Source organism: Peromyscus maniculatus, chromosome 1 (assembly GCF_049852395.1).
Source record: "Peromyscus maniculatus bairdii isolate BWxNUB_F1_BW_parent chromosome 1, HU_Pman_BW_mat_3.1, whole genome shotgun sequence".
Taxonomy (NCBI): Eukaryota; Metazoa; Chordata; class Mammalia; order Rodentia; family Cricetidae; genus Peromyscus; species Peromyscus maniculatus.
In genome coordinates, this window is record NC_134852.1 from 37,606,043 (window position 1) to 37,626,532 (window position 20,490).

The 20,490-nt window shown below is 53.0% G+C and overlaps 2 protein-coding genes and 1 long non-coding RNA gene across 11 annotated transcripts; 1 reads left to right on the forward strand and 2 right to left on the reverse strand.

Moving 5' to 3' along the window:
• Positions 1–12,051: 12,051 nt before the first annotated feature.
• On the reverse strand, positions 12,052–15,876 carry Josd2 (Josephin domain containing 2). 7 transcript variants are annotated; one of them, XM_076576131.1, is made up of 6 exons: positions 15,597–15,876; positions 15,377–15,434; positions 14,874–15,033; positions 13,271–13,396; positions 12,400–12,594; positions 12,052–12,293 (listed from the first exon to the last, which is right to left on the reverse strand). In XM_076576131.1, the coding sequence occupies exons 3-6, from the start codon at positions 15,017–15,019 to the stop codon at positions 12,194–12,196; spliced, it is 567 nt and encodes a 188-aa protein (XP_076432246.1). In that variant the 5' UTR covers positions 15,020–15,033; positions 15,377–15,434; positions 15,597–15,876; the 3' UTR covers positions 12,052–12,193. The 7 variants fall into 7 exon arrangements, with proteins under 7 accessions (XP_076432246.1, XP_076432238.1, XP_076432218.1 ...); XM_076576123.1 differs by having other exon boundaries at positions 14,874–15,036; XM_076576103.1 differs by having other exon boundaries at positions 15,377–15,488.
• LOC143274239 (uncharacterized) lies at positions 12,871–14,468 on the forward strand. The gene is made up of 2 exons (XR_013052723.1): positions 12,871–12,973; positions 14,141–14,468. It is a non-coding gene; the product is annotated as an uncharacterized LOC143274239 (long non-coding RNA).
• A 155-nt stretch (positions 15,877–16,031) lies between the features above and the next one.
• On the reverse strand, positions 16,032–18,956 carry Aspdh (aspartate dehydrogenase domain containing). 3 transcript variants are annotated; one of them, XM_006986186.4, is made up of 7 exons: positions 18,441–18,956; positions 17,479–17,623; positions 17,209–17,293; positions 16,951–17,100; positions 16,658–16,878; positions 16,430–16,584; positions 16,032–16,151 (listed from the first exon to the last, which is right to left on the reverse strand). In XM_006986186.4, exons 1-7 carry the CDS (start codon positions 18,931–18,933, stop codon positions 16,108–16,110), a joined length of 1,293 nt encoding a protein of 430 aa, XP_006986248.2. In that variant the 5' UTR covers positions 18,934–18,956; the 3' UTR covers positions 16,032–16,107. The 3 variants fall into 3 exon arrangements, with proteins under 3 accessions (XP_006986248.2, XP_015860283.2, XP_042130115.2); XM_016004797.3 differs by having other exon boundaries at positions 16,409–16,584; XM_042274181.2 differs by lacking the exon at positions 16,430–16,584.
• Between the last annotated feature and the right edge of the window lie 1,534 nt (positions 18,957–20,490).

The following is a 20,490-nucleotide window of genomic DNA, read 5'->3' on the forward strand; positions in this document are numbered from 1 at the left end:
GTAGATGGAGGAGAAAAAGGAGTAAGAGGAGGGGATAGAGTAGATGGAGGAAAAAGAATAGGTGATGGAGTAGTTGGAGGAGGTAGAGGAGGGGATAGAGTAGATAGAGAAGGAAGAGGAGGGGATGGAGTAGATGTAGGAGGAAGAGGAGGAAGAGGAGGTGATAGAGTAGATGGAGGGGGAAGAGGAGAGGATAATATATTTGGAGTAGGAAGAGGAGGAGATAGAGTAGATGGAGGGGGATAAGGAAGAGATAGAGTAGTTATAGGAGGAAGAGGTGTGGATAGAGTAGATGGAAGAGGAAGAAAAAGAGAAGCAATGGGAGTAGATTGAGGAGAAAGAGGAAAGATAGATTATGTAGAGGAACAAGAGAAGGAAGATGAGGGTATAGAGTAGAGGATGAAGGGAAAAGGAGGAAGTGAAGGGGACAGTGTAGATGGAGGAGGAAGAAGAGACAATATAGCAGACTGAGGAGGAAGAGGAGGAGATAGAGTAGATGTTGGAGGAAGAGGGAGAGATAGAGTAGATGGAGGAGGAAGAGGACGGGATAGAGTAGATGGAGGAGAAAGTGGAGAGCATAGACTAGATGGAGGAGAAAAAGGAGGAAGAGGAAGTCATAGAGTGGATGGAGGAGGAAGAGGAGAAAGAGGAGAGGATTGAGTAAATGGAGGAGTAATAGGAGACAGTAGAGTAGATTGAGGACTAAGAGGAGGGGTTAAATTAGATGGAGGAGGAAGAGGAGGGGTGGAGTAGTTGGAGGAGGAAGTGGAGAGCATAGAGTAGATGGAGGAGCAAGAGGAGAAAGATGAGGTTATAGAGTAGATGGTGGAGGGAAAAGAAGGAATCGAAGGGGATAGTGTAGACAGAGGTTTAAGAGGAGGGAATAGAAGATGGATGAGGAAGAGGAGGAATAGAGTAGTGGATGTAGAAGAGGAGGAAATCGAGGTTTTAGAGTAGATGAAAGAGGAAGACAAGGTGATAGTGTAGATGGAGGAAGAAGAGGAAGATGACGGTATGGAGTAAATGGTGGAGGAAGAAGAGGTGATAGATTAGATGGATGAGGAAGATTGTGAGATAGAATAGGTGGTGGAAGAAGAGGATGAAGAGGAGAGGATAGAATAGATGAAGTAGGAGAGGAGAGGATAAAGTAACTGGAGTAGGCACAGGAGGTGATAGAGTAGATGGCGAGGAATAGGAGGTGATGGAGTAGATGGAGAAGGAATAGGACGAGATAGAGTAGATGGAGAAGGAAGAGGAGGGGATGGAGTACATAGAGGAGGAAGAGGAGAGCATAGAGTAGATGGAGGAAGAAGATGAGGGGATAGAGGAAATAAAGGAGGAACAGGAGTGGATAGAGTAGATAGTTGAGGAAGAAGAGGCAGCGGAGTGGATGGAGTAGATGGAGGAGGAAGAGGATGTATACCGTAATTAGAGAAGACAGGGAAGTGCTTAGGGAAGATTAGAGGATAGAGGAAAGGGAAGAAAGGGAGGAAAAAGAGAGGGCTGGAGCAAATGGAGCAGGGGTCGAAAAAGATGAGAAGATAGAGCAAATGTGGTAGAAATAATGAGCAGAAACAGAAGAATGAACAATAGGAATGCCAGAGAAGGTAGAGCAGCAGGAGAGATTGGGTTAGAAACTGTAAAGGGGACTGAAGGATAAAGGAGTAAAAAGAGGAAGAGGCGGAGGAGGAAAGGGGAAAGAGAAGGGAGAGATCCTCCTATGTGGTGTTGATCATAGGGATACATTTAGAGGAATGGAAGAAAAGAAAGGCAGAAGAAGCGAATGAAGAGATAACAGGATAAAGATGGATAGTATTAGAAGTAACAGGAGGAGGAGCAGAAAGGAATTGAGGGGTAAGAGAAGGAAAAACAAGAGTTGAATTTAGGATAAAGAGAAAGAGGAAAAGGAAGAATAGAGTAGAAGTAGGATATCAGTTGAGGATTAGATGAAGGAAGAAGAAAAAGAGGGAAGTTAAAATATTAAGGAATTATGCAGAGCGGTTGTACAGGAGTAGAGGAGAAGATAGAAGGGAGAATGTTGAAGAGAAGACAAGGAGTGGGAGATGAAGTGAGGCCAGAGCACAAGCGAAATAAAAAGGAGAGGGGGACATGGAGGAAAAGGGACTGCAAGGAAAGGAATAAGGAAGAGGAGGAAGAAAAGTAGAGACTAGGACTAGTAGAAGGATGAGAAAGTAATGAATGTAGAAGGAAGAACAAGAGACACAGGATAGGAAGAAGTGGAGCTTGCAGATGAGGGCAAGTAGGAAGAGAGAAATAGAAGTAGAGAGGATGAGGAAGGGGTTGTACAGAAGGAAAGATTAGGAATAGGGGAATGAACTAGAAAGGAGATAGGAGTTAGAGGAAAGGGGAAGAGAAAATATTTGGAAGTGGAGGAGAGTGACTAGGATGATAAAGAGTAGTAGAATAGGGAATGAGAGGAAGATTAAAAGAAGACAAAAGAAGAGCAGGAGAGAAAGCAGATATAGTGAGATATAAAATGATATAGGGAGATGAGAAAGTGGAAGGGGAGGAGAAAGAAAAGTAGGAGAAGGAAGGTGAAAGAGATCACAGGAGGAAGAGGACAAGAAGAGAGCTGAGGAAGGAGGAAGAGGACAAGAAGAGAGCTGAGGAGGGAGGAAGAGGACAAGAAGAGAGCTGAGGAGGGAGGAAGAGGACAAGAGGAGAGCTGAAGAAGGAGGAAGAGGATAAGAAGAGAGCTGAAGAGGGAGGAAGAGGACAGGAAGAGAGATGAGGAGGGAGGAAGAGGACAAGAAGAGAGCTGAAGAAGGAGGAAGAGGACAAGAAGAGAGCTGAAGAAGGAGGAAGAGGACAAGAGAGGGCTGAAGAAGGGGAAGAGGACAAGAAGAGAGCTGAGGAGGGAGGAAGAGGACAAGAAGAGAGCTGAGGAGGGAGGAAGAGGACAAGAGGAGAGCTGAAGAAGGAGGAAGAGGATAAGAAGAGAGCTGAAGAGGGAGGAAGAGGACAGGAAGAGAGCTGAGGAGGTAGGAAGAGGAAAAGAAGAGAGCTGAAGAAGGAGGAAGAGGACAAGAAGAGAGCTGAAGAAGGAGGAAGAGGACAAGAGAGGGCTGAAGAAGGGGAAGAGGACAAGAAGAGAGCTGAGGAGGGAGGAAGAGGACAAGAAGAGAGCTGAGGAGGGAGGAAGAGGACAAGAAGAGAGCTGAGGAGGGAGGAAGAGGACAAGAAGAGAGCTGAGGAGGGAGGAAGAGGACAGGAAGAGAGATGAGGAGGGAGAAAGAGGACAGGAAGAGAGCTGAGGAGGGAGGGAGAGGACAGGAAGAGAGCTGAGGAGGGAGGACGAGGAGGATTTTAGGAAATGTCAAGAAGATGGTGGGGAAGAAAAAGGAAAGTGAAGAGGCAGGGGAAAGAAAGGAAGAAGAGTGAGGAAAGGAATGAGGATGGAGAGGAGGAAGACAAAGGAGAAAGACAGAGGGCAAAGAAGAGAAGGAGCCATAGGACTAGAATAAGGAAATGCAGGAAAAGGAGAAAGTGAGGGGAAGACAAGAGGATGAAGAGTAGGAAGAGAAAGGATGCAAGAGGGAAAAAAAGGAGCAGAAAGAGGAGGAGGAAGTGGAGGGACAGAAGGTGGAAAAGGTGGAAATGGGGAAGACAATGGAGGAAGAAGAGGGGTAGAAGAAGGGAGGATGGGCAATGAAGGAGTGGAGAAGTCATAAAAGGAGAAAGAGGAAGTTGAAGAAGAGGGAGGGGAGGAGGGTGGATGGTAAATGAAAAAAGGATAGGAGAGAAGAGGAAAGAGGAAGCAAAGAAGAGAAGGAGAGAAGACGTGATGAAAAAGAGCGGAAGGAAGTGCAGGAGCAAGAGAGAAAGTGAAATGGAAAAGAAGGGAGAAAATGAAGGCAGAGAAAGATGGAGGTGGAGGCAGATGTGAAGGAGATGGAAGATGGATGAAGAAGGAGGAGTTGGAGGAGAATAAGGGGATGTAGACAGATGAGGAGAAAAATAAAAAATAGGTGACATGGGAGAGAAAATGAGAGGAACAAAACAGAAGAAGTGGGAGATGATAGGAGAAAGGAAGAAGACGGAGGAGGGAATAGAAACAGGGGGAGGATATGGAGGAGATAAGCAAAGAAGAGATACAAGAGGAAGATATGGGGGGTTAGGATATGAAGGAGAAGAAATGGAGGAGGATGAGATGGAAGAGGATGAGATGAAGGGATCACAGAAAGAAGAGGAGATGGATAGAATAGTAAGAGACAGTTGAGGATGAGGAAAAAGACAAGATGGAGAAGGAGAAGATGGAGCAGCAGGAGGAGACAGAGGAGTAGGAAAAAGATGAAGGAGGAAGAGAAGGTAGAGGAGGAGAAGATGAGGCAAAGGAAAGATGGAAGAAATGAATGAGGTGAAGATGAAGGAAAGGACAAAGGACGAGGTAGAGGAGTGGGATACAGAAGAGAGAAAGCAGAAAAGGAAGTCAGAGAAGAGGAAGGAAATGGAGGAGGAGATGGAAGGAAAAGCAAAGTAAGGAAGATATGAAGGAGGAAGAGTAGAAAGACAAGATGAAGAAGTGGGGAATAAGATGGAGAAGAGGAATATATAACGAAGAGGTGCAGATGGGAGATCATGGAGGAGATGAAGAAGGTGATGGAGAAAAAGAAGATGTGATGGAGGAGGTGGAAGAGAGGAGGGTGAGGAGGAGATGAAAGAGGACAGAATGTTGAAGAATAGAATGATGATGAGGGGAAGGAAGGCATGAATGAGGATGTTGAAAAAGATGGAGATGAAAATGGAAAGGGAGATGGAGGAGGACAGGAGTGAGGAGATCATGGAGTTAGAGAAGAGGGAAGGGGTGGAGGAGAAGGAGATGGATGAAGAAAAGGAGATAGAGGAGAAAGGTGAATAAGAAAAAGGAGATGGAAGGGGTGAGGGATGCAGACATAGAAGACAGAGATTGAGGAACATCTGACAGAGATGATGAAATTAAAATAGGTACGGAAGAGGAAGAAATAGAGGAAAGATAGAAGATAGAGTAGATAGATAAAAAGGAAGAGGTGGAGAAGGAGGAGATGAGATGGGGAAAGAACAAGAGATGATAAGATGGAGGAAGTGGAAATGGAGGAGGAGAAGGAAATGGGAGAGAAGATGGAGGAGGAGCTGGAGAAAGAGAAGATGGAGCAGGAAGCAACAGAAGTGAGAGGAGGAGGCAATGGAAGAGGAGGAAGAGATAGGAGGAGATGTAGGATGAGGAAATTGAAAAAGACGAGGAAAGAAATGGAAGAGGAGAAGGAAGATGAAGAGAAAGAGATGGAGGAAAAGGAACAGTCCGCAGGAACAAGAGGTGGAGAAGAAAGTAGAGGAATAGATGGAGAAAGAAGGGATGTATAAATAGGAGATAAAGAGAAAGGAGGGGATGGAATATAAGTTGGAGATTGATAAGGAAGAGGTAGACAGGAAGAAGAGATATAGAAGGAAGAGCAAGAGATAAATGTGAAAGATGGATGAAGAAGAGGAGATAAAAGGGGAGGAGGAGATGAAGAGTTAGGACAATGATGAGGGGAAGATAGAGAAAGAAGAAAAGGAGAAGAGAAGAAAGATAGAGGAGATAGAAGAAATGGAGGAAGACAAAGGGAGGAGATGAAGAAAGGATACGGTGGTAGAAGAGAAGTGGAGGAAGAGATAGAAGAGGAAGATAAAGAGGAAGAGGAGTAGATAAAGGTAGTGAAAGATGAGAGGAAGAAAAGATGGAGGAGATAAAAGAGGAAGATAAATGGAAAGGGAGTGGATAAAGGTAGTGAAAATGGGAGGAAGAAAAGCTGGAGAAGACAGAAGAGAAAGATAAAGGGAAGAGGAATAGATAAATGTAGTGAAAATGGGAGAAAGAAAAGAGGGAGAAGGAGGAAGTAAAAGAGGAAATGGACAAAGAGGAGGAGGAAGAAAAGATGAAGGAAGAAATTGGTAAGTAGGGGGGGAAAGGATGAGATGGAGAAGAATGAGGAAGGTAAGGGAGATAGAAGAGGAGGTGGAGGATATAGGAAAAGAGAAGGAGAAAGAATGAGATGGAGCAGGAGAAAAGGAAGAGGAGGAGGAAGAACAGGAGAAGACGGAGCAGGAAGAGAAGGGGAAGAGGAAGAGATAGGAGAAAGGAGAAAGGGAGGAGATGGGAGGAAGAAGAGGAGGAGAAAGTGATGAAAGAAAAGGAAGGGGAAGGAAGAGAAGAACAAATGATTAGGAAATGGAGGAAAGGAAAAGAGAACATGAGAAGAGGAAGCAAGAGGAGGAGAAGAAGAAGGAAAATATGGAAGAGAAGGGGAAGATGAAAGAAAGAATGTGGAGGAAGAGGAGGAGGTAAAAGGGAAGAGGGTCAGGGAAAGGAGAGAAGAAGGGAAAGATTAGGAGGAAAAGAAAGAAGGAGCAGAAAGAGAAGAGATTGAGGAGGAAGGGGATAAAGACTGGGAGGAAATGACAGAAGAGTACAGGAGATGACACAGGATATGGAAGAAAGGGAAGGGGGGAAGAGAAGGCCATGGAGGAGGAGGAAGACAAGGGAATGGAGGAAGATAGAAGATGGAAGAAGAATAAGAAGAGAGCAAGGAAGAAGAGAAATGAAGGATTAGAATGAAGTAAGAGAGGGTAAAGAAGAAAGACGATGAAGGGGATTAGAAGCAGAGAAGGAAGAAAGGGATATGGAGGAGGAAAGGAGAAAGAAGAAAACAGAGGAAGAAGAGGAAGTAGAGAAATAGGAGGATATGGAGATGGAGATGGAGGAAGAGAAGAAAATGGAGGAGGATAAGGAGATGAAGGGCAAGCAGAGGGAAAAAGGGAAATAGATATAGAAGATGAGTTGGAGGAGGAGGAAGAAAGGAAGAGGATGTATATGAGATGAGGTGTTGGAAAAACAGGAGAAGGAAGAGAGGGAGGAGATGGAGGAGGAAGAAATGATGGAGGAAGGGGATACTATAGAAGACTGGGTGGGAAATTGGGAATCAGAGGATTAAGAGATAATTGGAGGGGGAGATGGAGGATGAGAAGGGGAGCCAGTGAAGATGAAGAGGTGAAGGAGAAGGATGAGATGGATAAGAAAATATGTAGGAGAAAGGAGAAAATGAGGAGTAGCTGTAGAAAGAGGAGAGGGAGAAAGTAAGAGAGCAGAAAGAGAAGAGATTGAGGAGGAAGGGGATAAAGACTGGGAGGAGATGGAGAAGAAGCAGGAGATGGAGGAGGAGAAGAGGATCAAAAGAGACACAGGAGGAAGACTAGGAAGAGGAGGAGATGGAGAAAGAGGAAGAGATAGTGGAGGAGATGGAAGAAGAGGATATGGAAAATTGGGATGAATAGAAGTAGAAGGAAATGGAGAAGAAATCAGGAAAGATGAAGGAGGAGATAAAAGGGAAGGAGGAAGAGGGGGAGAAGATAGAGGAAGAGGCAGAGAAAGAAGGAGGAGGTGAAGGAGATGGAGGAGTACCAGGATGACACTGAGGAGGAGGAGATGGAAGAGGAGGCCATGGAGGAGGAGAAGGAGGTGGAGGGAGAGAAAGGGATGAGGAACATCAGAAGATGAAAGAGGAAGAGATGGAGAAGGAAGAGGAATAGGAGAAAAAGTAGATGAAGGAGAAGGTGCTGGAGGCAAAGGAAGAAGACATAAAAAAGGAAGAGAAAAAAGGAGTAGGAGAAGCATGAGGAAGAAGAAGGAAGGAAGAGACATAAGAAAATGGAGGGAGGGAATGAGAACAAGAAGGGGAGAGACTAGATGGAGGAAGACAAGGAAGAGATGGAGGAGATGCAGGAAGAGAAGATGGAGGAGGAAAAGGAGCAGAAGAGGACAAGGGGGCAGGAGGAAGAGAATTAGGGGGAGGAGGAAGAAAGAGGAGGAGAAAGGCAACAGAGGAGATGAAGGAGGAAGAGAAGGAGGAAGGAGATGGAGGCACAGGAGGAGAAGGCAATGGAGAGGAAGAAGAGAAAGAGCTGGAGAAGGAGAAGAGGAAGACATTGGTGGAGGAGGAGGGGGAGGAGGAGGGGGAGGACAAAGAAATGGAGGAAGAGGAGGAAAAGGAAACAGAGATGGCTGGCCTGGGAGGAGGCTGCAGCACCTGAATTGGGTGATGATGGGAGTGCCCAAGCATCAGGTACTGCATTGCATGTGAGGAGCTTTGTGGGGCCGTATCACGTGGGCAGAGATAGGAAGCGGTCAGAGAAAGATGGCATGTGACAGAGAGTGTGAGCGACACAGAGTGGGAATCACATTGGGAGGAGGAAAGAGGGGAGTAGGGGACCCAGGCCAGCTGTAGGGGGTGCAGCCTCTTCCCATCAGCCTTAGTTTCCACATTTGTTCCTGGAGATGAGTGCTGGTGCATTCTTACCCTAGCTGTACTCCCAAAGGGCACCCCATCCCTCTTTCTGGAATAGTTGTAGCTTCCCCTGCAGAAAAGGAGACAGAGAGCCAAGAGAGGCATAGGTGTGGATTGCTTGGTACACAGTCAGTGCTCAATTAGTGCCGCTTCCTTTTCCTGGGGTGTGTGTGGGGGAGCCAGTAGGAAGCAAAGGACAGAAGGGAGGAAGGGAAAGGGAAGGAAGTGTTTATTAAAAGCTTAGCATACTGCTGGTGCCCAATAAATGCCCATATTCTCCAGGCAGAGAAGTGGGAAGCAGAGGCTGGCAGAGACCATTGTTAGTGGGGACTGGAGGACAAGAGAGAGAAAGCATACTAGCAGTACTCAATAAATGTATTCTTTGTCTTGGAAGAGAGTAAACAGAGAGAGGAGAGAAGAGGGGGTGAGAGAGGGGAGGGTGTAAAGAGATAAGAGAGGGTGAGTGAAGTGCCTGGTATACAATAGGGGTCAAAGTGTATTCATCCTTCTCCCAGGAGGGCAGAAAGAGAGGAGACAAATCAGAGATGACAATGGGTGGGGGTGCAGGAGGGAAAGGAGCCCAGAGTCTGGGACCTCATACACAGCAGGTGCTCTCAAGATTCCTAGTGGGGAGGGCAGGAGACTGGAGGTGGCAGATGCCCCAGGCCTGGTCCTCAGGGTCACTCCCCTGCCTAGGGCGGAGCAGAAAGCCACTGGCTTCTCTGTAGGAGCTGGAGGCAGGAGCCCCCAGCTGTCAGGACAGGAGACAAGGGTGCATTGTCCTGGCTCTGGCACAGCCTGGTCCAAGGGGGAGGGGAGACTGGTCTGCCGGGTGTGGGGTGCTGCCTAGCCTCTGTATCCCATGACCCACTGTTCCCCATCTGGGCTGACCTTCCTTCCTGCCTCCCTTGTCTTGAGTCCCTGCTCTCCACCCCTCTGTCCTGTTGTGAGGCAGGAAGGAATGACCCTGCTGCCGGGTCTGAGCCCCTCACCCAGGATCTGGGCTGGGCGTGGGTGGGGGCTGAGCAGGAAGAAAGATGGAGGCAGAGAAGAGGGAGCCAGGACAGAACCAGCTTTATTCAGGAAAGAACACAGGGCCTGGGCCCCAGCAAAGAGAGACCCGAAAATAGGAGATGGGAAGGAAGGGGTAGGAAACAAGCAGGCAGAGATAGAGGGAGAATCAGAGAGAGGCAGAGAGATGGAGAGAGATAGAGAAAGGCAAAGATGATAGAGACAAAGACAGACATGGAAAGAGAAATACAGAGAGAAGGAAAATCAGGTCAAGAGAGACAGACACATACAGGAACATCAGAGATGGAGGGAGTATTGGGTTGACAGACCCAGAGAGAGGGAGAGAGGCAGAGATAAAGGGAGACAGAAAATCAGAGAGAGAGATGGAGAGACACAGAAGCAGAGAGAGAGGGAGGGAGACAGGGAAAATCAGGCATAGAGATGGGGAGAGAGAGACAGAGAGAGAGACAGAGAGAGAGAGACAGAGACAGAGAGATGAAGGGGCAGACACAGGCAGAGAGAGGTACAGAAGGATGAGGCTGGAGGATGTGGAAGGTAGAAGGAGCCCAGTCAGGAGAGGCAAGCGGACAGGTGGAGAGACACCGGGTGCCTTGTGGGCCACCACGGCAGCAGGACCCTCTCACCTGGCCTCGGTGTCTGCGTCCCCAACCCCAGCTCAAGCCCTGCAATTTAAGGGGCACCATAGGGGTGGGTCCTGTCCCTATCCACACCTTATCTGGCCAGACCCTGGCCTTGCAGCTAAATTAAGCCTCAGCTGTCAGCACAGCCAGCAACAGCTGCACAGTCAGCCATACCACCAACCTCCCTCCCATGGCCTGTGCCTCAGGCTCCTGAAGGTCAGCACGGACCCCCACACCCATGGGCATCAGGGAACCCCAGGAACCCACCAGCTTCAGGACAGGCCTGGTCAGGCATGTTAGGGCCAAGGTGCTCTCCTCAGAAGTGAGGTGTCAATGGGGCACCAAGTCAGCCCTAAGGGCAACAGGAAGCACTGAATCTGTGCAAGCCTGCACCCTTCCCTCCACAGGCTCCTCATTTATAACCTTATTTGGTCACAGCTGAGGGTGCACCTGGGATGTCACAGGCCAAGAATAGAAACACTCAGGGAGTCCTGGCAGCTGTCCCCTACCCGGGACTGGACAGGCGACAGGTGGGGCAGGGGTGGGCAGGAAGGGGGGAGATGGAGCATAGAGAAGGTAAGCAGCCCAGAGACCCAGAGGGACTTCAGAGCCATGGGAAGAGATGGGGTAGTGAGGTGTGGTGGCTTACACCTGTAATTACAGCACTTGGGTACCTGAGGCAGGAGGATCGTGGCAAGTTTGAGACCAATTTGAGGTATACAGCGAGACTGTGTCTCAAAAAGGGGAAAAGGACACACACACACACACACACACACACACGCACGCACACGCACACACACACACACACACACACACACACGTGCACACGCACACACACAAAGAGGTGGCAGAATGGAAGAGTTAACTTGGACACATATGGAGAAGGACAGGCAGACAAAGGAGACCCAGAGAGGGGGCTAGAAGGCTGGAAAAGACAGAGGCCAGGGAGCAGCAGAGGTCCCAGGCTCCAGGGCTGAGTGCTCTGGCCATCCAGGATGTGTCCTCCACATGCTGCCTTGGTTTTTACTTTGCAACTTGCCCTTTGACCTCAGAAGTCTTAAGCCCCTGCCTTTTACTAGCATGGTGCCAGGATGTGGCCTTCAACTCCCGATGAATTCACTACCAGTGTAGATGCTGGCCAAGGCGGGGTGTCATACCCCAACCTGGGCCCCTCCTCACCCATAGTCTCTCCTGGGTCCCTGTTGCCCAGGCCTGTCCCTTCAGCTGAGAACAATCTCTCCCCTTGTTTCCTACAGGCCCTAGGGCTCAGGGCCAGATCCTGGCCCCTCCTTCCCCTCTTGGGGCTCATGCCATCACCTCCACTGTCTCTTCAGGGCCTCCTCCTGGTTCCAGTCCTCCTTCCAGTCTGTCCCAGATAGGCCTGTCTGTCAACACCTCCCCAAATAGCTGTGGTGGTGACAGCAGGGCCGCAGCACTCTGGGTACATCAGCAACTTCCAATTTGGGGCCCCTCGAGGTTCACAGCCTCTTGAGGATGTCTGGCTGGGGACTGTGATGGAGGCACTCCTCTATTGCTCCAGTCTGGTGCCCTAGGAAAATATTCCTTCACCAGCCTTTCAGTCTGTTCCTCACCTCCTGCAGGACTGAGCCCAGCTGGCTCTCCTCAGGCCCAGCTCACCTGAGGAAAGGGCAGCAGCTGTGCCAGGTAGGAACCTCGTCACAGCTTCAGATCTCACACACTGGCTGTCCCTGTGGGGGTCAGAAATTCTAAATGGGCTACCCTGGGCTGGCCTCCTGCTTTAAAGGACCCTGTGACTTCATCCAGCCACCCAAGTTCCTGAGAGAGACTGGTTATATCCAGTCCTATGTGCTGTCCAGCTCCCCTGCACTTGGGAAGTCAAGGTCCATGGCCACAGGCTGCTGGACCCATGGCCATCTTTGGTGACTACTGTCAGCCTGCTTCCTCACTGATGGTCTAAACCTTAGAGAGGAGTGGTCCCTGCTTCATCTTATGTTACCCTACTGATTTTGGGAGACAGCGTGTTGGTCTCTGGCTTCTGCCTCCCTCTGGGCAGCGGGCTGTGACCGAGAGCCGTCCCCCAGGAGCTCGGGCGCAGATAGCAAAAGAGCAGATTTATTGAGGCAGCAGTGGTTGGGGGAGTGGGGACCCTAGGGCAGGGCGCAGGCCTCCCGGGGCCTGGAGTTGCAGGCACTGGATACTCGGGGCTGTGGCAGCAGGCGACTGTTCACAGGCAGCGGGTCAGCTTGTGTGCAGCCAGCAGCCGGCCTCCTCCACCTCCTTGGTCACCACCAACAGCACCTCGCACAGGCCTTGGGCCAGGGCAGCTGCCAGGAAGGCCCTGTGGAGATGAGGGGAGACTGAGATCTGGGCAGTTCAGGCAGGTCCATGTCTCTGCGGGGTCTTCCCAGTGCTGGCCTCAATCTGTTATTTCCTTCACCACTCACCTGACACCATCCTCGTCCCCCAGCACTTCAGGTGCCCGGAGCTTTGAGTCCAGGTTATAGTAGATGCCCTCCACCTGGCGCAGGGCCACCCAGTGCCGACGGCGCAGCGGCAGGGACAGCAGCCCCAGTGACACAGGAGAGGGCAGGTTCAGGATCAGGCCTAGCACCTGGGGCAGGGCCAACTGGGACAGCGGTCTGGGGAGGGGAGGGACACAGCATGAGGCCCCAGAGGCCCTGGGATCCTGCTCCCCTCCCCAAGGGCCACTCACCCACCCACTGACCCTCTACTCGTCAGGTCATCTTTGCTTTTTTTTTTTTTTTGGTTTTTTCGAGACAGGGTTTCTCTGTGTAGCTTTGCGCCTTTCCTGGAACTCACTTGGTAGACCAGGCTGGCCTCGAACTCACAGAGATCCGCCTGCCTCTGCCTCCCGAGTGCTGGGATTAAAGGCGTGCGCCACCACCGCCCGGCCTTCATCTTTGCTTTTGTTTAGGCAGAGTCTCGGGTGTCCCAGGTGTGCACCACTACAGCCGCTCACGGGGTGCCGGGGATGGAACCCCAGTCTCATACACACTGGTAAGCCTTCTGCCAATGGGGCCCAGCCCCTCAACTTTTTGCTGTTTGCCTTTCTGAGTCAGGGACTCCATATGCAGCCTAGGCCGGCCAACAGGCTGGTCTCTCCACTCTTAACCCAATTCCCATCTTTCCCCACCTCAGTCATGAGGGCTCATGTGGACCCTCACACCACCCTTTTGACCAGTACCAAGTTTATCAGTTTAGCCCATCATTCAGTCAGTCCCCACCGCCCGTGGAGCCATCCTCTGCTTCATCCCACACACCCAGGGCCAGCGCAGCCCACAGCCTCGGCCCTACCTTCTCCTGTCCCACCACACAGCGGCCAGGCCTAGGCCCTGCAGGGCAGCCATGATCACGTTGACATCATAGTTGCCGGTGCCCAGGAGGCTGCGATGAGGGTTCAGCCGGGAGTCTGGGGCTAGCCTGGGGTGAGGGGGCAGAGTCAAGGCTGGGAATCCCGGACAGGCTTCCATCTTCCCACGCAACAGGAGAGGTCCAGGGCCTGGCCTTTGACTCTCCTCTCTCTTCAAGCCCCACACAGCTTATCGGGCCCCAACTCCTGCTTTCTCCTCCACCCCCAACACCTGTGCGGTCAGCCTGGCCAAAGCTTTTGTCTTTTTCCACTCAGAAGCCCTTCCCAGACTCGGCTCCCCCTCCAGCCCACCCCCAGAAGCCTTGGGCGTCTTGCCCCTCTCATGCTCCCACCTCTTCCACGACTCTCGAGTGCCCTGGACAAAGTCCCCGACCTCCCATCCACCCTTCTAGCCACTCACAGCCTCCTTCCAGACCAGCCTCAGATGTCATTTCTTCTGGGAAAGGAGCCATTAGACCCCCAGACTGGTCTCAGAACCCCCTCGAATGACAGTGTGACTCATGTCACCATATCTGAACACAGAGTGCCTCTCTCATTTGGTAATACCCTGCCCTACTCTGTTCACAGCCCTCCTGGTGCCCCATCTCCCCAGGGCAGACTCCCACCTCCTCCAGTGACAGGTGGGCCATGCACAGCCTTAGCACCAGCTCTTACCAGCCACCTATCCCCCGTCCCGTGTGTCCAAGCCTTCTTTCTAGCTCCCTCCAGATGTGGCCCTGCTCTTCTGAAGAGCTGGACCCTTGGAGACCAGTGACATGGAGGGAGACACCTGTGTTTCCTCTCTGTGTCCCCAGCCCTCTCGTCATTACATCTGCCTCAGCTCCAGCTGTTCAGCATGGCCCTGGCATGAAAGAGCTGCTGGCAGGGAGAGGAACAGGAATCTAAAGAGGAATCTCTTCTAACATAAACCTACAGTTTGGGGATGCCGGATCAGCAGCAGTGGGAAGCCGTACGGACTGCCTCTGGACGTGGACACCAACTGCAGTTGGGGGTGTCTGCGTGTCTGTGGAAGGACTGTGGGGCTAGAGGTGGGACTAGGAAGAGAGTTTCTTAAGAAAGTGATGGCTGAAATTCTGAGGGGCACCCGGGTGACCAAGAAGAAATAAAGAATGCCTTGTGGAATATGGGAACAGCCTGTGTAAAAGCTCAGAGGCACCACAGTGGGGCCGTTTGGGGAGAGCAGTGAAGGAAGACAGCAGAAAGGCAAGGACCCAAAGCCTTGGAGTTCAGGCTGAAGGACCTGGGCTGTTCTCTGGTGCTGGGGACCACAGAGTGGTAGACGCAGTGGGGCGCAGGCAGCCCTGGGGCTATGTGTAGGATGGACAGGAGGAGGAAAACAGCTAGGAGGCTGTGACAGGGTTCAGGTAAGAGAGGTCGAGGCCAAAGCCGGGGCCGAGGCTGTGGGAAGCGGCAGGTGGAGGAGCAGGCAACAGCTTCGGGATCTGAGCCCTGGCCCTGCTGGCGCCCCAGACAGGCTCCCGTGCCTCTGAGCCCTGCTCTTCCAGGGCCAGGTCCGACGGCAATCACCTCTTGCAAATTTCGTCTGCAGCCTCCTGGCTGAAGAGCTGCTGTTGGAGGACGTTGTTGAGAGCGTGGACGGCGCACAGCTCTAGCCGCTGCCGCTCGTGGTACACTGAGGGTGGGCTCGGCCGCGCTTCCGGGGCCTGAGACATGCCCTCCTCGGCTCCTGCTGGGGGTGGGACAAAGAGACCGCGTTAGGGACCCAGGATCTCGGTCATCTGGGTCTCCAGACTCCTGTGTCCCTGGGCAATGGCCACTGAGATGGGCACCGAGACCAGCTTGGGAGGATATGGGGTCCCTGACCCTGCTACCTAGGTTGTTTCCGGAGCAAAGAGGCATCTTCATGTCCCAGTCTGCTCACCTGGCAATAGAGACCCACCCCCACTACATGTCTCTAAGCAAAACGGTGACCTAGCAACGGAGTGTCGTCCCTTCTGTCCCTAGGAAAAATACCTTTTTGGTTCCCAAGCAACCCACCCCCTTGGTAACCCGGTCCGTTTTCTAATCACCTAGCAATGGAGGACTCCTCCTTCACCGTCTCTGGGTAACAGGGTCTCTTCTGGTCGCCTAGCAACGGAAGACTTCCCCTCGTCAATAACCAGGGTTCTCTCCTCCCGTCACCTGGCAACAAGGCCCTGTCCTAGTCACTAAGCAACAGGAGCCCCCCCTGTCACCTGGCAACCAGGCACGCTCCCACCCGCCTCCATACGGCCCTCGCCCGGCCCTCACCCCTTCGGCCTCTCTGCTCGCTGGGACCAGCCGCTTTCGCATTCCTTGGGCAGCGGCCGGGTGGTACCACGCTGACTGGGCAGGAGGGACGAACTACAGCTCCCGGAGACCTGCGCGCTCAGGACTGCGATTCCCGAAGGCCTCCATGGGGCGCCTATATTGGACGCGCAATCCGGAAGTCCTCCGGGGGACGCTCTGCAGCGCGGAAACTACATTTCCCATCGGCCCACGCAGCCAGCTATCGTGCAACCCCCAGGACTCCCTGCTGCCTAGAGGTTTCTGGGAAATAGAGTAACTGGGGCTCTCGCGATAGCTTCCAGGAAGCTGGTGTGTGTGTGTGTGCTCACGCGCTCGCAGCTATGGCGTCATACCCAGTGCGTTGGAGCGTGATGTAATAGACTTAGGGGACAAGGAACCAAAGAGGCCAAAGAGAACAGCGGGCGCAATTCTGATGTTTACTGAGACACATAGTGTTCGAAGCGACAGCAGGGGCAGTGGGGGCGAAGGCTTGTCAGCAGAGGTGGATCCCAGGTCTGCAGGGGAGCTGGCAGCAGCCTGTGGGGAGAACGAAAGCCTCGGGTGACGACACAGACGTGCAGGCGGCCGTGGCGGCCGTGGGCTCTGAAATGGTGGTGTGGTACAACCCAAGAGGATCCTCAGATGCGGGGTGTCAATGGAGGGACTAGAGGAGGACTGAGACTCGGAGAGAAAGGTCGTCAAGCCTGGGAGTGAAAACTAAGGGTGGGCCCAGACAGAAAGCCGGGGCGGGACACCCGGCATGTGGGTTGTGCAGAGCACAGAGGCCGAGGGACCTTGGAGGGGTCTGGCCGCACCCAGTAGGCTGTGCCAGAAGGCCGTGACGGTGGCAGAGCCGGTGACCGCGCCAGGCTGGGCTGGGTTCTCTCTGTGGGTGTGCACGGCAAAGCTGCAGCCCGTGGGCCCGGGAGGGCCTTTCAGCTCCACATCCACCACGTGCATGTCTGTGAGGCTGCAGCCAGCAGAGAGGAGCAGTCAGTCCATCTGGCCTGGACACAGCCGGGCCACCTACTTCCTTGGCTCACCTAAGGTCAGCCACAAGCACCCCGATGACACGGTCGAAGCCTAGACTGGGGGCAGCCAGGGCAGCGGCTGCCATGGTGTTAGAGTTTCGGGGGGCCAAGGGGCAGAGCCCACGCACGGGGCCCTCGTAGAGCACAGTGCGGGGCCCACTGGTGTGTACTGCAGCCAGGGATCCCTCCAGCCGGAAGCCATCGGGATGTGTGGCCATGGTGACTCGAAGGCTCTAGAAGCAATAGCAGGGTCAGGAGGCTGGACTCTTACATGTTCCCCCAGGTGCAGCCCAGATGGTTCTCACCTGGAGGCCACCGGCTGCATCCAATCTCCGGATGTCTTCAGCCCCCCACAGGGCTCCCCGGGCCACAAACACAGTGTGGCCCCAGTGGTTTGAGGCCTCCATGAGCCGTTGCTCTGTGGTCTGGTCAGCCAGAGCTGAGGGAGACCCCACCTTGGGTGATGGATGGTAGAGAGAGGGAAGGCCAAGACATGGATCACTGCTGTAGGGCGGGGTGCAGCCAACGTAGAAAAGGACTTAGTGAGGGGCGAGGGGGCTCACCAGGAGGTTAGCATGGCGCAGGATTTGTACCCCTGATTCGTGGATTATATTTGGATGGGCCACTTCTACCACAAGGTCAGGGTGCCTGGAAGACATGGAGGAGGGCCTTGGAGAAGAATCAGGTCTCCTCAGGGTTTGGAGGGATGCCACTCCTTACCCTGGCTAGGGAGGGAAATGGGACGGTGGGTGTATTCTCGTTTATGTGCACTAAGGCACAGGGAGGCAGGCAGGAGCTCTGGGCAGGCGTCCATTCTGCTGTGAGCCACTGACCTTTCCCCAAGGGCAGTAAGGTCTCGGAGCTGCAGGGCAGGGGGCACGCTCCCTGCCATTCGTCCAGGGTCCCGGTTCCATACAAACACAAGTTCCAGGCCCAGTTCTGATCCCTGCGCCAGAAGGCGGGACACAAGGGATTGTCCTGCAGAGAAGGGGAGGCTAGAGATCCAACCAAAGAACAGAGACCACTCCCCTGCTCAGGGAGATGGAGAGAGGGATGGAGAGAGACACAGAGAAGGGTGGGCAGACATGGGGCAGTGAGACAGAATTCCCGAGAGAGAGGGACAGAGGCAGAGAGAGAGGGACAGAGGCCGAGAGAGAGGGACAGAGGCAGAGAGTGAGAGAGAGAGAGAGACAGAGACAGAGAGACAGAGAGAGAGACAGAGAGAGAGAGAGAGAACCAAAGAGAGGAGAGAGGGACAGAGGTGTAGAGAGACAAAGAGACAGAGAGGGGGGGACCTAGAGAGAGAGGAGAGAGACCCAGAAGGAGGAAGAGATAGACAGGCAGACAGAATACATAGAAAGCCAAAGAGGAGAGACAGGCCCAGACACACAGAGAGAGACAGAAAGAGGGACAGAGACCCAGACAGAAGAGAGACAAGATGAGACCAAGAGGAAAGTCAGAGAGAGAGACTGAGATACCCCAGAGATCCCGAGAGAAGACAGAGACCTAGAGAGAGGCAGACACCCAGTCTCTCTCTCTCTCTCTCTCTCTCTCTCTCTCTCTCTCTCTCTCTCTCTCTCTCTCTCACACACACACACACACACACACACACACACACACACACACACACACACGAGAGGGAGACAGAGACAGAGAACCAGAGAGAGGAAGGCCCAGTGTGTGGGCAGAAGGCAGGCTGGGCTGGCAGATTAGAGTGAAAGATATGTGGGAACAGATGTTTCTGGGACTTTAAGATAGGGCCATAGAAGGAGGCCCCAGGTTAGTTCAGACTCACCCAGGCGGCCATAACCTACAATCCCCACCTTCTGAGGGACTAGAGGGGCCATACTGGAGGCCATGGCCTTTAGCAGTGTCCGGTTGTGGGGGCTCTTCAGTGCTTGCTGGGCATAAGCAGTGAATGATCTTTGGAGCTTGACCCTTGACCCTCTCCACTGCAGCCAGAGGGAGGGAGCAGGGTGGTGGGGGTGGGGTGCTTTTCTGTGAGGCCTCTGCCCCACTGTGCTGGCTGGCACGGTGGCTTGGGAGCTAGGCCTCCTGTGGCTCTGTGTGCCCACTGCTCCACTGCCCCCTGTGGACCCCACACTCTCCCATGCCTCATGAAGTAGAAAAACCCCTTTGCAGCACCCCCTCCTCAGGCTGGCCAGCAGGTTGTCATGGAAACTGTATTTTGCTTGGGACAGAGGAAGAAGTGGGGACAGGAACTTGGGTCTTCCACCAGGTCCCTTGCAGACCTCTTCACCTGGCTGGAATGTCATGTGGTCCTTCATGCCCCACCTGTGGCCTGTCTTCCCCAGTCCTCCATGCCCCTCGGTCCTGGCCAGAGTCCCCTCCCCCACCCTACAGTCTAATTGCCCTTGAGCTCACCTCAACTGGCCTGTGCATCACTCATCACCTCGAGGCTACAGTCTCCTGCCTGCCTCTTTGTATTCCTGGTCCCCTGCACCCTCTCCCACCCCCATCCCATTCATGAAGAAGGGGCCTGCGTGGCTGGAGGAGTTCCTAAGTGCCCCAGAGCGAGTCCAGCCATCGCCTGGCAGGCCTGGCATAGGACAAGGCAGGCTGCAGCAGGCCAGCTCCCTGCCCCCATTGCCACCTGGTACAGCCGCAGTGTTGCCATGGTAACCAGGATCCTAGCCGAGATAGCTGCAGAGAAGGCAGGAAAGATGGAGAGAGAACTCCAAGTGCATGCGCAACAGCCCTGTCCCAGACTTCCTCAGCACAGAGGAGCCGGACATGGAGGGAGACAGGGCCAGACATCTGACAGTTGTCACAGATAAAGAAGCCACTTAGCGCTGGGACAGAGGAGAAGATGCAGTGGGGGTAGAAACACTGGAAAGAGGTGGGGACAGGGAGAAGGGGGCAAGGAGTTCTGGGGGGACTTCCTGCTCTCCCGTCTCTGGTGAAGGTGTGTACCTGGGGCCTTGAGTGCCCACATAGGGTCTCTATCTATGTATGCATGACAGGCCAGGTGGCCATGTGCCGAATGCTTGGCTCTGGCTACCTCTCTACCTCCCTAGGCCTCCTCAGACTTGCTGGGCAGTCCTGTTTCTCTGGAGGCTGAACCTTGGACAACGTGGGTCACTCTGAGATGTCACTAATATCTCCACTCCAGCACCACCCAGTCCTGGCCTAGCTGCACATTTTCCTCCTTGGTGATGGCAGATCCTGCAGGTGACTCTGCTCTCCATGTGCCCTGGTCTGTTTACAATGTCCCTCATGTGGCCCAGGCCTGTTTATTTTGTGTGCCCTCCCTTGTACAAACTGTCTCCTGACTAGCCAGTGATGTGTGTGAAATGGAGGAGACTCTCCTGTGGGGACACAACCACTAGCTCAATAGTGTCACCCAGAAAGTCCTGTGGCCTCCCTGACCTTCAGATCATCAGTCATGGTCTTCCTGGACAGTTGTGCCTGCAGATGGTCATGCCAGGAGAGGTTCTGCTGCTGTGAAGCCCCTAAACAGCACGATGGCATCCCTCCTCTGGGGAGGCACACATGGATGGCCCCAGCAACCAGGAGAGGCGGGGATGGAGCTGTCCTGCCAGTTTTCAGAGGGAGCCCAGCCCTGCCAGCACTGTGACCTTGGACTTGCAGCCCTCAGAACCCCAACATCCCACAGTTCTGTTGTCCTAGGTCCTTCTGGGTTGTGTGTGCGTGTGCGTGCGTGCGTGCGTGTGTGTGTGTGTGTGTGTGTGTGTGTGCGCATGTGTGCGAGTCAGGCACCAGAGTCAGAAAGGAAAGACAGCCAGTGAGGAGATGGAGACAGACACACAGGAGAAGGGCAGAGGGCAAGACCCTAGCACATCCCCGGAAGGGCAGCCAGGAAG

What these genes read in the sequence shown, in the direction of transcription:
- Josd2 (XM_006986188.4), bottom strand. Translation starts at nt 15,019, where the DNA reads ATGTCTCAGGCCCCGGAAGCGCGGCCGAGCCCACCCTCAGTGTACCAC. An exon ending in GCAGACGAAATTTGCAAGAG is followed by an intron (nt 13,397 to 14,873) that starts GTGATTGCCGTC and finishes CCCTCACCCCAG; the next exon opens with GCTAGCCCCAGACTCCCGGC. An exon ending in GGGGACGAGGATGGTGTCAG is followed by an intron (nt 12,294 to 12,399) that starts GTGAGTGGTGAA and finishes TCATCTCCACAG; the next exon opens with GGCCTTCCTGGCAGCTGCCC.
- Aspdh (XM_016004797.3), bottom strand. Translation starts at nt 18,933, where the DNA reads ATGAAGGACCACATGACATTCCAGCCAGGTGAAGAGGTCTGCAAGGGA. An exon ending in TGTAGGTTATGGCCGCCTGG is followed by an intron (nt 17,624 to 18,440) that starts GTGAGTCTGAAC and finishes CCTTCTCTGCAG; the next exon opens with GACAATCCCTTGTGTCCCGC. An exon ending in ATGCAGCCGGTGGCCTCCAG is followed by an intron (nt 16,879 to 16,950) that starts GTGAGAACCATC and finishes TATTGCTTCTAG; the next exon opens with AGCCTTCGAGTCACCATGGC.